At 41.5% G+C, this 12,792-nt stretch overlaps 1 protein-coding gene across 1 annotated transcript; it reads left to right on the plus strand.

Annotated features, from left to right (window-relative positions):
- Nucleotides 1–6,711: 6,711 nt before the first annotated feature.
- On the plus strand, nt 6,712–10,564 carry barhl2 (BarH-like homeobox 2). Its single transcript, XM_055060498.1, has 3 exons — nt 6,712–7,776; nt 8,509–8,734; nt 9,896–10,564. The coding sequence occupies exons 1-3, from the start codon at nt 7,176–7,178 to the stop codon at nt 10,194–10,196; spliced, it is 1,128 nt and encodes a 375-aa protein (XP_054916473.1). The 5' UTR covers nt 6,712–7,175; the 3' UTR covers nt 10,197–10,564.
- The last annotated feature ends 2,228 nt before the right edge of the window (nt 10,565–12,792 follow it).

Below are 12,792 nucleotides of genomic sequence, written 5' to 3' on the forward strand. Positions count from 1 at the left end.
TTTTAATCTCCATTTTTAATGCAGTTCATTTGAAAAATACTTTATTTGTAACAAAGGGAACATTAAGCTCATCAAACAAGTGTCTTAGAGGAGCCTCTGTCCACGCTGATCAGAGACCAGAAGGATTTCTGGTAGAGGTCAGTTTTGCATCAAATCCGGGGAGGCCTCTGACTGAAGACCATATCCTCCCCAGCGTTGGCCTCCAGACCTGATCCTCTGTGTTTTGTTAACCTGACAACATCATGACATTCAGTGGTGCCTTTATGGCCCATGCATTTATGGCCGCTTTAGAGACAAAGAGAAACCCAACAGGTTTTTTGGTCAGGATGTCACGGAAGAAAAGAAAATTGTCAGTCTCAATCACTCAACAGTTGATTTCTGCGTCACAATTTTTGTTGTTTTTGGCGTGTACTATAAACACAAGTATAAAACTGTGCATCAGATTCAAAGAGACAAACAAACCGTCAGAAGCGCAGATCCAGTTTTTTCATGGATCTGCACCATATTGGATTTTGAGGTCGGGGGCAGTTCAGATTTTCCTTCTCTGGATTATAAATCCTTCAGAGATTCTGTGCTCTTCCTTCCCAACGTCAAACTTGAACATTTTAACTAATTCAAAATAAAACGGAGGTGCAAAAATATGCTAAAATACACACAGTCCAACCAATCAGGGGCTTGTTACAGAACGGCAAACAAGATGTCATATATAGAAGACATTTTTTTAATTTAGGTTTTCTGTTTATTGTCCTCACATAAATCTTATGACGTTTTTTTTTTATGTTGACTTTAACATTTGTTCATGAGATACATTTATACTGCAATAACCTTCAGAAAGAACATTAATATATTGATTACGTCATTTATTATTTAGTGCAGCACGCAAAGTTTAATCCTGTGGCTTTAAACTGGCCCTAAATTTGACCGTCTCCCAACATGGCGTCTGACAGTCGATTTGTTGTGATGGGAATCAACTAAATGAAGCCGATTATTTGAAATTCCCATTTGTGAGCATTGGATTCCATCAGTTGGCTGCAGTATGTTCAGCTTTTATGCTCTAAGTGGTTGAGATTGGACAAAAATCACGTCAGAACTCGTTGACAAAGCTCACCAGACCCCTCCACCCCCTCACTCTGCTCGCATTGTTTTACCCTTTTATTTTTCCTCTTTTTTTTTTTTTTTTTGCTCGGACTCCAGGTAATAGGAAATGGCACTGACCCCTCCTGATCCCTCCCGATTACCTTCGTGAAGCGTGAACGTGCTGCGGAATCACACATCAGGAGACGACTTGTAATTATTTCTGCGATGCCATCAGCACGGATCAATCACTCAGGGAGGCTGCTAGTGGAACGCCGCTCGCAGCCATGCATGGAGCCAGCAGCGGCCCCCGTTTGACTGACAGCTTTGGTGATTAAGCGATTGTATAGACCCCACCGACTGCTATAACAACCTTGTCAGGGCCAGCCCGTGTTTGGAGCGCGCTGGAATCAATGTGTTCTCCACTTCCTGCGCATCTCTGATCCTGCTCCTCTGACAGCAGGAGGAGGGAAGCTCAACATTTGGGATTCTTTGAATATTTTGTTGTGGCGGTAAATAGTTAAAAAATATGCGAAGGTGCTTATTTTTAGCAGCCCAGAAATGATACAACCTAATGCGGGTGTTACATTCCCTCCATGAATGAAGCATGCATCAGTATCTCATGTCGGAAACCTGCGCGCACAGGAAAAAGAGAGAAGAGCTCCAACTTTAAAAAAAATTGACTTAATTTGCTACATGTAATTGAATAAAGTTTGTCAAACTTATTTATTTACCTTTTTTTTTAACATGACAACTTATTATTCTCTATTGTCTTGCAAACCTCAGAGGGCTTCACGGAACATCTGTGAGCTCAAACTACACACACGACTTCTGAAGGTTCAATTTAGGGGCAGCGAAGTAAAGGGGAGATTAATGCAAATGCAGCCCATGGTGCCTAATACTTATTCCTCTGTTTTTCTTTTTCAAAATATGTGTTTGGATTGTCCTTTATATAAAACTCTTCAGTCCATATCAGATGAATTTCAATCAGATTTTTTGAATTTTTATAAAAACTGAAGTATTTAAAAGTTTTAGTAATTTTTTGGGAATATTATGGAACTGCTGCTGAACACATTAAACCTACCATGCATCACTTCCTGTATGGGATTACCTATTGATGTATTGTAATTTGCATCAGTAGAAGAGTGTGGCACCAAAACCGGCTCCAGCCCAGGGGCCCCCTTACTTGTATATCCGGCCCTGAGCTGTTTGTCGCTCTGGTGACCATCAGTCCTTTCCCCAACAACACAAACACTCTAAAATAAAAGGCAAAATAACATTGAACACACACACACACACAGAGTGGCGTTGCTGTAACAAGTCTGAAGATCTGACAACGTTCCTGCAACACACAGGAAACCATTTATAAACAGACATCAGCAGAAGGAATAAGAGAAAAATAGAAGTTTGACTGGACACTGACCTCATTGCATACTGTTACACTGCATGTCTGGTTTGTATCTTTTAATCAATATAACCCTGGTCCACCCTCACCCCCACCTGCCCCCGACCGTCTGTCAAGGACAGGTTTGACTGGGCGGTCAGTTACGGCCCTCACACCGACTCTTGACACTCCGGCTGTTTCTCATGCCGGCGTGAACTGATGAGCGCAGAGCTTTGATTCCCTCAGTCACACACAGGCGTCCATGAAACAGCACTTTTCTCCCCACGAGTCATGTTTTAGGTTTGATCATGTCTGATTTATTTCTTTACATTTTGACCTCTATCTGCTCAGATGAAACCGCATGACTGCTAACTATTATAGGATGGGGTATGAAGTTGGCACTGGAGAAGCTACAGCAAAATTACAACAAACTTAGCGGATTTGAACAATTTTTATGAAATACAGTCTTTCTTAAATAATTCTTAAATCTTCCTAAGAAGAAAAATAAAAATGTTTTCTACTCATTCTGAAGATATAAAAAAAAATGTATTTTATGCTGATGAGCTTCTGTTGTTCACATCTCTGCTTAAAGAGACTAGAAATATGAATGTCAGCATGAAAATGTTGATGGAAAAACATAGACTCCACACGATAAAAATTGATTTTAAGATTTTATTTAACTTTACGTATTCAAAATATTTCCATTTTGATTTTGGGAATTAGTTGAGAAATATAATGTTTTAGGGGCCTAAACATTTTTATTTAACTGAAGCTGTTGGTTCAGTCAACCTGTTAGCTCGGCATGTGCTGATTGTTCTAATTTATATGAACATAAGGCCAAAATGTTCCTATTGATTTAATTGGGCCTGATAATAAAAACTGCTAGAAGTCTTGTGATGGATAAAGTTTCCGTGTCGGAGCGAGAGCTGAAGTTTACCTGCAGCTAGTTCATCCACAGATGCTGATGCTAACACCAAACATGCTAGCAAGGTGAGATTCTTCATCCAGAGGAGTTGTTGCTAAGGAACAGATTGGCTTTGGTCATCAGTGGAGAGATTTAAACACTATTTTACCAACATTTGATTCCTGTTAGCATGGCATGGGTGAGCGGTTCTGATCCAGTAAAGCTCTGTGCAGAAAAAAAACTGTTGCCAAACCTGAGCTTGAATTAAGTGTTGAATTATTAGGCCACTAATATTACCATATGTGTGTCAGTGGGGTCATGCAATGTAAAATCCAGATCAGGAAATTAACTGGGTAAATTCATTTTATGTGGCGTTGTTTTGCTGTTATGATGGCACATATGTTTGTCCTTCCTTTCATAATTCACAAAACATAAATACTCTTTTTTTTGTTGCATTAAAGTTTGAATGACTGATAATAATAACAATATTTAGAACCAACTTACTTGACTAATTTATTTAATAAAATTAAATTATCTTAAAAAATAGGTTTTAACCAATTTTGTTGAGTTATATGCTTTAAGAAGTTATTTTGATGTTGAAATTTTAAATGAAACCTCTCCAATAAAATCTTCACAATTTAAAATATTAGCAAATTGCACTATTATTATTATTATTATTATTATTATTATTATTATTATTATTATTATTATTATTATTAGCCTATTATATTTACTTTTTTGTTATTTATTTTTGTATAGTTGTAATTTTGGCCCTTTCACTTTCTTAGTCTCAAAGGTAATTTTTTAACACTGCCTATAACTTCAGCAAAGCGTCCTGAAAGTGCGCGAGCGCGCGTGTGGACGCTCGTGTGGCCATCCGACCCTTCGCCGCCTGACAGTCTAAACTGGGGGGCAGGCGGGGGGAGGGAGGAGGTGCGGGGGGGGGTGTCTCTCTGTAAACGCGGCAACTGTGCAGACCCGCAAAGGTCGGCGGCGGTGAAGTGACAGCTTCCACGCACAGCCGCCAGAGAATCGATGTGGTGCCGGCAGCACCGTGTGTGCAGGCGCGCGCGCTCACGTGTGTGTGCGCGCGCCGTTCCATCATCGACCATCAGCTGAGGCCAATAAGTAACTGGTAGCTTTCAATTTGCTCCTGCGGCGACCAAAAAAAAAAAAAAAAGAAAAAGAAAAAAAGAAAGAAAGGGGAAAAAAAAGAAAGGAAAAAAAGCCCTAATAAAGAGATTGATTGCTCCTGTTTGCGGGATGATACGCAGCCTGTGCGCCTGTCCGCACACTGACTGACGTGTTTAAGCATCGCTTTGATCTGACCTGGGCGGTTTGTGGAGGTGGAGGGGGTTTCTGATGACCGGATGTTCTGATTGGCTCAGCATTGTGCGCGTGGATCAAGCGTCCGGCTCATCATATCCTGCCGGTGTCTTTCTAAGTGCACAATAAGCTCAGAGGAGAACCGCGGAGGTGAAACGAGTCGTTGCTGCTTATTAAAGGGCAGCCGAGGCCTCGTGCGCGCCGCTCTGCTCCACATCAGTTGGACTTTGGCCTCGGTTTGTCGCCGCCTTGTGGTGGATCTCTGCCAGCGCCTCCTGTGAGGGAGGCTGGAGGAAAGAGACGGGGTCACGATGGAAGTTCAGTTTGAAAAAACAGCGCTGTGTTTTATCATTCAGGAATATTTAATGTCGTTTATTATGAATGTGATTAACTAAATAAATACAATGGGGGAAATAAATCATTAGCTTCAAATTAATGTTTGTTTGTTTTGTTTTTTTTTTTTTGGGGGGGGGGACAGAAAGAAAAAGAAATCAAAATGTCACTGGAAAATAAATGTTATATTTTCATTAGAGCAAAAAAAAAATAACAGAATGGGGAGAAGCAAAGTCATTTTTTTCTGGAGGCACAAATAATTTAAGATTTTTAGCAAAGAACTCTAAAATATGATGAAACAATTTTTATTTAAAAATGATAAAAATGAATTAAATTAAATGAACTGGTACTTGTGGTTACATTCATGGTTAAGGCAAATTTAAGAACGAACCTTCAAGTCCGAGATTCAGCTTCTTAACTCCAGCTTTAAAGGCTCCATTTGTCCTGCGATCCTGCTGGAGGAGGAACACAAACAATAATAATAATAATTTTTTATTGTTATTATAATGATAAAAGCATAGACTAAAACCGGAATTAATTGATCCATATTTTTCCTGAAATGCGGCAGAAACAGTAGAAACAGAATTCAAGAAATTCCATGTTTGCGCGTCATGAGCGTTGAGAGCCCCGCTGCTCTCTCAACAGACTCTCTGTCAGCTTCTTTTTTCTCTCTCTCTTTTTTCATTCTTTCTGTTTTTCTTTTTTTTTTTTGAATTCTCGGTTCAACGTCCTTCAGATCCACGTCGGAACGAGGCGAAAAGTGCTGAATTTCCTACTGCCTCTGAACGCTCATTAGCGCCTCATAATTACTTTACTAATTAGGGTGACGTGGTTATTAACAGGATGTGCTGTCATGGCAGTCACCGCTCCACTGCTCGACCTTCCACAGGAAGAAAAAAAAAAAAAAAAAAAAAAAAAAAAGAAAAAAAGGGGGGAAAAATCTCTGCACTGATTGACGTCAGGTGCCGCTTATCTCTCCTCAGTTATTTTTGTCATTTTTTTTTTAATTTCTCAGTTATATTTTACGCCTGTAGTTTAAAATCGCAGTCGGGGCTTTGAACAAATATTTGCAACTTTAAAACGAGTTTTACGAAAAAATGTAAAATAGGCTACATTTAAAAAAATATATATAATGTTTCTTATTTTTCCTACCGTAGAACTGGAGGCGAATCTGTTTTTATTATTATTATCATGATTATTATTATTATTGGCTATGAAATGAAATCCGGGCGTTTCATTTCTCTCTTTCAAAACTAAAACTAGAAAATGAAGAGAGAGAAAAAAATAAAAATACAAAATAAAGAAAATCCAACTTTCAGTTTTAGCTCTCGCCATGTAAAAATATTTCCAGTTTGGCCATAAAGTGCGCGCGGCTGTTGTTTTTCCCTTTTGCTCCTTTTTTTTTATTTCAAGAAGATGAAGAAGAAGAAGAAGAAGAAGAGGGGGGAAAAAAGGAGCCGCGGCTCCTGAACCCGCTGCAAGAGTCTGAGAGAGGAGAGCGCGTCTCTGATTGGTGACTCTGAGGAGCCGGTCAGGATGCAAGCCAATGGCAGCAGGGCAAAGGGAAGGTGGATGAGAGAGAGAGAGATGAAGAGAGAGAGAGAGATGGAGAGAGAGAAAAAGGGCGTCGAGTGTTTATTATAAAGGAGAAAATATTAATTCCCCCCTCGCCGTGGGCCGTGACGTCAGCATAGGAAGTCATTGTGGAGCAACACCGGAGCGATTAGCGGCAAAAAGGGGGAGCCTGATGTCGAGGAGTCAGCCCTGTGTATATCTCTCCATGCGCCTCAACTTTTAACACAAAGTTCAACATCCAAACAGAAAAAAAAAAAAGAAACGGGACGAGGAGCAGCAGAGCCGCACTTTGTTTCACTGAATGTACCGCTGGACCATCCAGACTGTGAGCCGCACAAACGTGGATTTTCTCCTTTTTTGTTGTTGTTTTTCTTCTCTTTCTCTGTCTCTCTCTCTCTCTCTTTTTTTTATTTCGGGTTTTCTTCTCAGTTCTTTCCTGCTTTTTTTTTTTTTTTGAATTCTTTTTAAATTTCTCCTCTCTGTCAAGAGTGTATTTTCTTGTGATTTGATTTCATTTCCCACGCCGCGGGAGAAAGCAGCTCGCTGTTGTTATGAAGGCTTCACCCGTCGTCTCTTAACATGGAAGCATCCAGCGGAGCGAGTTTTGGGATAGACACTATTTTATCCGGCGCCTCCAACTCTGGCGCCCTCATGAACGGAGACTTCCGGCTCGCCGACGGCCGGACGGCGGATTTCAGGAGCCAGGCCACCCCGTCGCCATGCTCGGAGATAGACACGGTGGGCACGGCCCCGTCGTCCCCCATCTCGGTCACCATGGAGCACGGCGGCGAGCCGCATCTGGTCCCGGACAGCCTTCAGCATCAGCACCACCTCCATCAGCAGCAGCACCACCACCACGGCCAGCAGCAGAGCTTACCGCTGTCTCCCCAGCAGCAGCAGCAGCAGCAGCAGCAGCAGCAGCAGCAGCAGCAGCAGGGCGGAGGCGCCGGCTGCGCCCCCAGGACTGCCACCTCTTCGTTCTTAATCAAAGACATTCTGGGCGACAGCAAACCGCTGGCGGCCTGCGCACCTTACAGCACCAGCGTCCCGTCGCCGCATCACACGCCCAAACCGGAAAGTGCCGCGGGGCCGGACGTGTTCCGGCCCAAACTGGAGCAGGACGAGAACAGGAGCAAGTTGGACAAAAGGGACGATATTCAGAGCGAAATGAAATGCAACGGTAAGAGAGACTGAGGACAGGAAGACAGGCTGCTTTAACTTTACTTTATTACTATATATATATATATATATATATATATATATATATATATATATATATATATATAACTTTAACTTCACTCTATTTTCCTTAATGGTTTAATTTTAACATTTTAAAAGGGAGCGTTTGATTGGTAAAGTTTAAAAGTTTATTCCATGTATTCTCCTCTATTATTATTATTAATAATAATAATAGTAACAATAATCATTGCAGTAGTGATAATAACAGTAATAATCAGCGCGCTTTCTCGCGGTATTAGATGAGGAAACAGATGTAAGCCCTGTGATTCTCCCGTCGTGGGGCCCGTCGTGGGGCCTCCCTAGTGGGTCAATTAGAGAGATTATTGTTCTTCCTGGAGGGGGGATCACGGAGCGCTGAAACGCGGCTACAAATAGAGATGGATTGATATATTGATGTCTCGTTTTTTGAAAGAGAGAGGATGGAGGGGAAAAAAAGAGAGAAAAAACACTTCAGGTGACAAATACACGCGAGTTTCTTTTCCCTGCAGAAGGGATTATTTGCACTGAGTTTTGTACGGAGGGTTTGGTTCTTGATCATAATTATGGAAAATCAATTCAGTGGAGCGTTTTTATTATTATTATTATTATTATTATTATTATATTATTATTATTATTATTATTATTATTATTATTATTATTATAAAAACAAAACGAATCTCTCGCACATTTTAAGGCACTAAAGAGGAAGGCGACCGGGAGATTTCCAGCAGCAGAGACAGTCCGCCGGTGCGCACGAAAAAGCCCCGCAAAGCCCGCACAGCCTTCACGGACCACCAGCTCAACCAGCTGGAGAGAAGCTTCGAGAGACAGAAATACCTCAGCGTGCAGGACCGCATGGACCTGGCGGCGGCTCTCAACCTGACGGACACGCAAGTCAAGACCTGGTACCAAAACAGACGGTAAGACAAGAACAACAACAACAACAAAAATCTAATGAAATAATTATTAGCATAATAATCAAAATAAATACAGACGCAACATTTCTAGAAACGGAACTACTTGACAGGGAGGAGTTTCATCCACAGCAGCAAAACGATGATAGATCTAATGACATGTTGGAATTACAATGTCCCAACATTCAACCTGACGCCAGTTATATTTATAACAACAACAACAACAACAACAACAACAACAACAATAATAATAATAATAATAATAATAATAATAATAATAATAATAATAATAATAATAATAATAATAATAAAAACAGTTATATTCATTTTGGTCAGTTGTGTTGCGTTACGAGACAATGAAGGACGATACACGAGGAAATTCAATTAGGGGAAAAAAAACCTGAACATTTAAAAATTAGAAACCAAATAAAACATTTAAAAATGACAAAATAGAAATAATGTAAAGCAACAAAAAAAATAAGTAAAAATAAAATACAAAAAAAGAAACATGTTTTATTTGCCTAAATTCATCGCAGCAACTCGAGCTGCTGGAAGAACAGACAGAAACAGACAGCAGAACAAGTCCAACAGAACCATTCATAAAAATATCATTTAGCTTTTTAACAGTACAAATGAACATCTGGCAATTTGAATGGATTTGAATTGTTTCTATTATTATTATTATTATTATTATTATTATTATTATTATTATTATTATTATTATTATTATTATTATTATTATTTACCTTTTGGATCAGAACAACTGAGACTGTCTTCACAAATACACAGACGCGTCATGAATCAGAACTTATTTTTTAATGCTCCACTGTCTTGCGAGTTATATATCTATATATATTTATATATGTGTGTGTATGTATGTGTGTGTGTGAAAATATGTTTCGGTAAATATTGCTATATTCACTAACCAATCAGAGTGCAGCTTGTATTGATTTGTGTTTAAACGGCTTAGAAACGAACATTTGCTGAAGTTTGGGTTAACCATATATAGTTGGTCTGTGTTGTTTTTTTTTTTTTGTGCCTAATTAAACCTTCACTGTACATTCTGGCTGCAGTAATTAGGCCTCTGCATACCAATTAAAGAGGCGTTCAGGGACTCGGTGAGAGTGATTAAATAATTGATCAGCTGGATTTTGATCTGATTTCCAGGACGAAGTGGAAGAGGCAGACGGCGGTCGGTCTGGAGCTGCTGGCTGAAGCAGGAAACTACTCGGCCTTACAGAGAATGTTCCCCTCGCCCTACTTCTACCACCCGAGCCTGCTGGGCACCGTGGACAGCACCACGGCGGCCGCCGCGGCCGCCGCCATGTACAGCAGCATGTACCGGACTCCCTCCGCGCCGCACCCCAGCCTGCAGAGACCTCTGGTCCCGCGGGTGCTCATTCACGGCCTCGGGCCGGGGGGGCAGCCGGCGCTGAACCCCCTGCCCGGCACGCCGCATCCGCGATAGAAACAGCAAGGAAAACGAAAAACGAGAACGAGAAAGAGAAAGAGAACCCGCCAAAAACAGGACTGAGCGCAAAGGGAGCATCACTGCAGGACTTTAACGCGCCCCGCACCGCCACCCACAGAAAAACACACAACAACAACAAAACAACAGAAACAGAACAGAGACAGGTTTATTAAAGACATTCTGCAGGAAGAGTTTCAGGATGGGGGGCCCCACACAGCCGGAGCCCATGCACTCCCCATGACTCTGCGTCCGGCCCGGACTGCTCATGTCTGATTGTTTGTTTGTCTTTTGTACAAATACACTCACATTAGCAAATAAACTTATAAAGTTTACTAGATGGAGAAGACGTGAATGAATAAAAGACGTAATGATACTAATTGAATTGTAAACGCTTCTTGACGACAAGGGATCCAAAGTCCAGCCCAGGAGACTCGGCCTGCATCTGCGGTTCTGATCGATTTCGGTTATTTTTGTTTTCTCTCCACACGTGTCGCGTTTCCGCGAGCTCATATTTCCTCAACATTTTTTTTTTTTGTTTTATTTAGATTTTTTGATATTTTAGTAGTAATTTGTCAGGAGCGGATCAGGGAAAACCTCTCCCTCCTGCAGCATGTGCTGCTTTCAGTCGATCCATCCGGAATCAGTGGTCGGCGAGCTGCGCGGCCTTTCTGTTCCTGCCTAACCAGCGGCAGCATGCATATGGATGCGCAGCAGCTGATTGGTGGTGGTGCGTGGGGGCGGGGGGGTGAATGGACCCGGAGATGTCGGGCACACACTGGGAATGTGGCCTTGGCTTGGCAGCTGTTCCCTGGGAGCGCAGCAGCAGACAATAAGCCTGAATTTCTCAGCGCAGGGAGGAAAAAAAATCGAGACAAGACGCCTGCAAGAAAGTACAGGAGGAGGAGGTGTGTGTGTGTGTGTGTGTGTGTGTGTGTGTGTGTGTGGTGGGGGGGGGGGGGGGGGGGGGTTAGTAATCTGCGCAGTCTCAATAGCCGTGAGTGAACTTGTTTTTAGTTATTTTTGGGAAAGGGTGAGGAAATAATCCCGTGACGTTTTTGCTGCTGAAGGTTTTTGTTTTCGGATTATTTTCATCGCTGCTCATATTTAAAGTTGCTGCGTGCAGATTGAGGCGTGAATTAGCGCCTCGGGCTGCATCTCTTCAGGTCACCATTATTATTATTATTATTATTATTATTATTATTATTATTATTATTATTATTATTATTATTATTATTATTATTATTTTCAGTGAGGCTGGAATTACAGAGAAAACACAAACATTGTGAAGTAACAGCCAGCGACCGGAAACAGCATGTATTTTTTTATTTTTCCTTTTTGTTTTTGTGTTTTTTGGAACATATCTGTTTTTTTTTGTTTGTTTGTTTTGTCTTTTTTTTTGAGAAATTTTAACGCAACACGTGCGCAAGTCTGCACATGCTCCCTTCGCAGCAGAACAACACGCAGGATCAGATTCGGCTCTGCCTTAATTCCTGGAACACATGCGGTCTAAGCCACCTGCTTGTCAGCCGATCTGCGGACACGTCTCAGCCAACCGCATGAATATTCTCACCGAAAAAGAAAACAAAAAAACAAAAACAAAAAAAAAAAAGAAAAGAAAAGAAAAAACGAAAAGAAAAATGATGATCGGGCTCGAAACGAGACGGATCCGCGCGTCCCAGAGCGCAGAAAAAGCGAGATGGACCTCAGGATTTGGCAGGATAAACACCTTGCCTCCTCTTCCCCCTTCCTCATCCAGAAACTTCGGCCTTGGCGAGCAACGATTGAGTAAAACATCTCGGGCCTCACCGTCAGCTCCACCGCACTGACCCCGCAGCTTTCTACTGCACGGAGCTGCAGCCCTGTGCATGCATGCATGTTGTTCATATGCATGACTTCTGCGCCATTATTTATTTATTGCGCTCGGCTGGTAGGGAGGAGAGGTGGTGGCGGTGTGATGGTGGGGGTTGGGGGGCTGTCGGTGGTTGCAGCGGCTGTTTCCAATTCATTAATAATAGGCTGAGGAGAAGAGTACAGCAGCACTGAATTAATAGGACTGTTACTCGGTGGCCCCGGCTATAATCCATAACAGCGCGTGTTTGTTTCATATATGTAATTAGACACATGTTATTGCGACTGTCATTTTAAACTTGTGAATCAAGTATATTTTTTTGGGGGGGAGGGAGCAAATTTATTGTAAAATTAAATTGGAGTATATTTCGTGGGACTTTTTTTCTTCTTCAAAATATTAGTGTTTTTCTTACAAAAAAATTCCAATCGCTGGTGGAAAAATAATAATAATAATAGTGGAAAGAAAAGAAAAGAAAAGAAAAAGGAGCATCAGATTTGAATGAAGAGGATTAGGCCTTTTCTTCACCGGGGCGCATATTATCCAGAACAGATGGGCTTTGGAGGCTCGTTTTCTTCCTCCTCTTGCCTCGAGGAACCTTGTTGGGGACTTTAATTGCCACTTTTTCCAACTGATGTAATGGCGGGGCATCTTTTTTCATTACAATAATGAGGTAACACTTGCTCTCCTTGGCCTCTCGTTATCACATCTCCTGCATCACTCACTAAACACCAAATTTAACCCTCC

Source organism: Poeciliopsis prolifica, unplaced genomic scaffold (assembly GCF_027474105.1).
Source record: "Poeciliopsis prolifica strain line A6 unplaced genomic scaffold, Auburn_PproV2 SCAFFOLD060, whole genome shotgun sequence".
In the NCBI taxonomy this organism is placed as follows: domain Eukaryota; kingdom Metazoa; phylum Chordata; class Actinopteri; order Cyprinodontiformes; family Poeciliidae; genus Poeciliopsis; species Poeciliopsis prolifica.

Excerpts from the sequence above, each read along its gene's own strand:
- barhl2 (XM_055060498.1), top strand. The coding sequence starts at position 7,176 with ATGGAAGCATCCAGCGGAGCGAGTTTTGGGATAGACACTATTTTATCC. Across the intron at positions 7,777-8,508 it reads GAGCGAAATGAAATGCAACG|GCACTAAAGAGGAAGGCGAC; the intron begins GTAAGAGAGACT and ends GCACATTTTAAG. Across the intron at positions 8,735-9,895 it reads ACCTGGTACCAAAACAGACG|GACGAAGTGGAAGAGGCAGA; the intron begins GTAAGACAAGAA and ends TCTGATTTCCAG.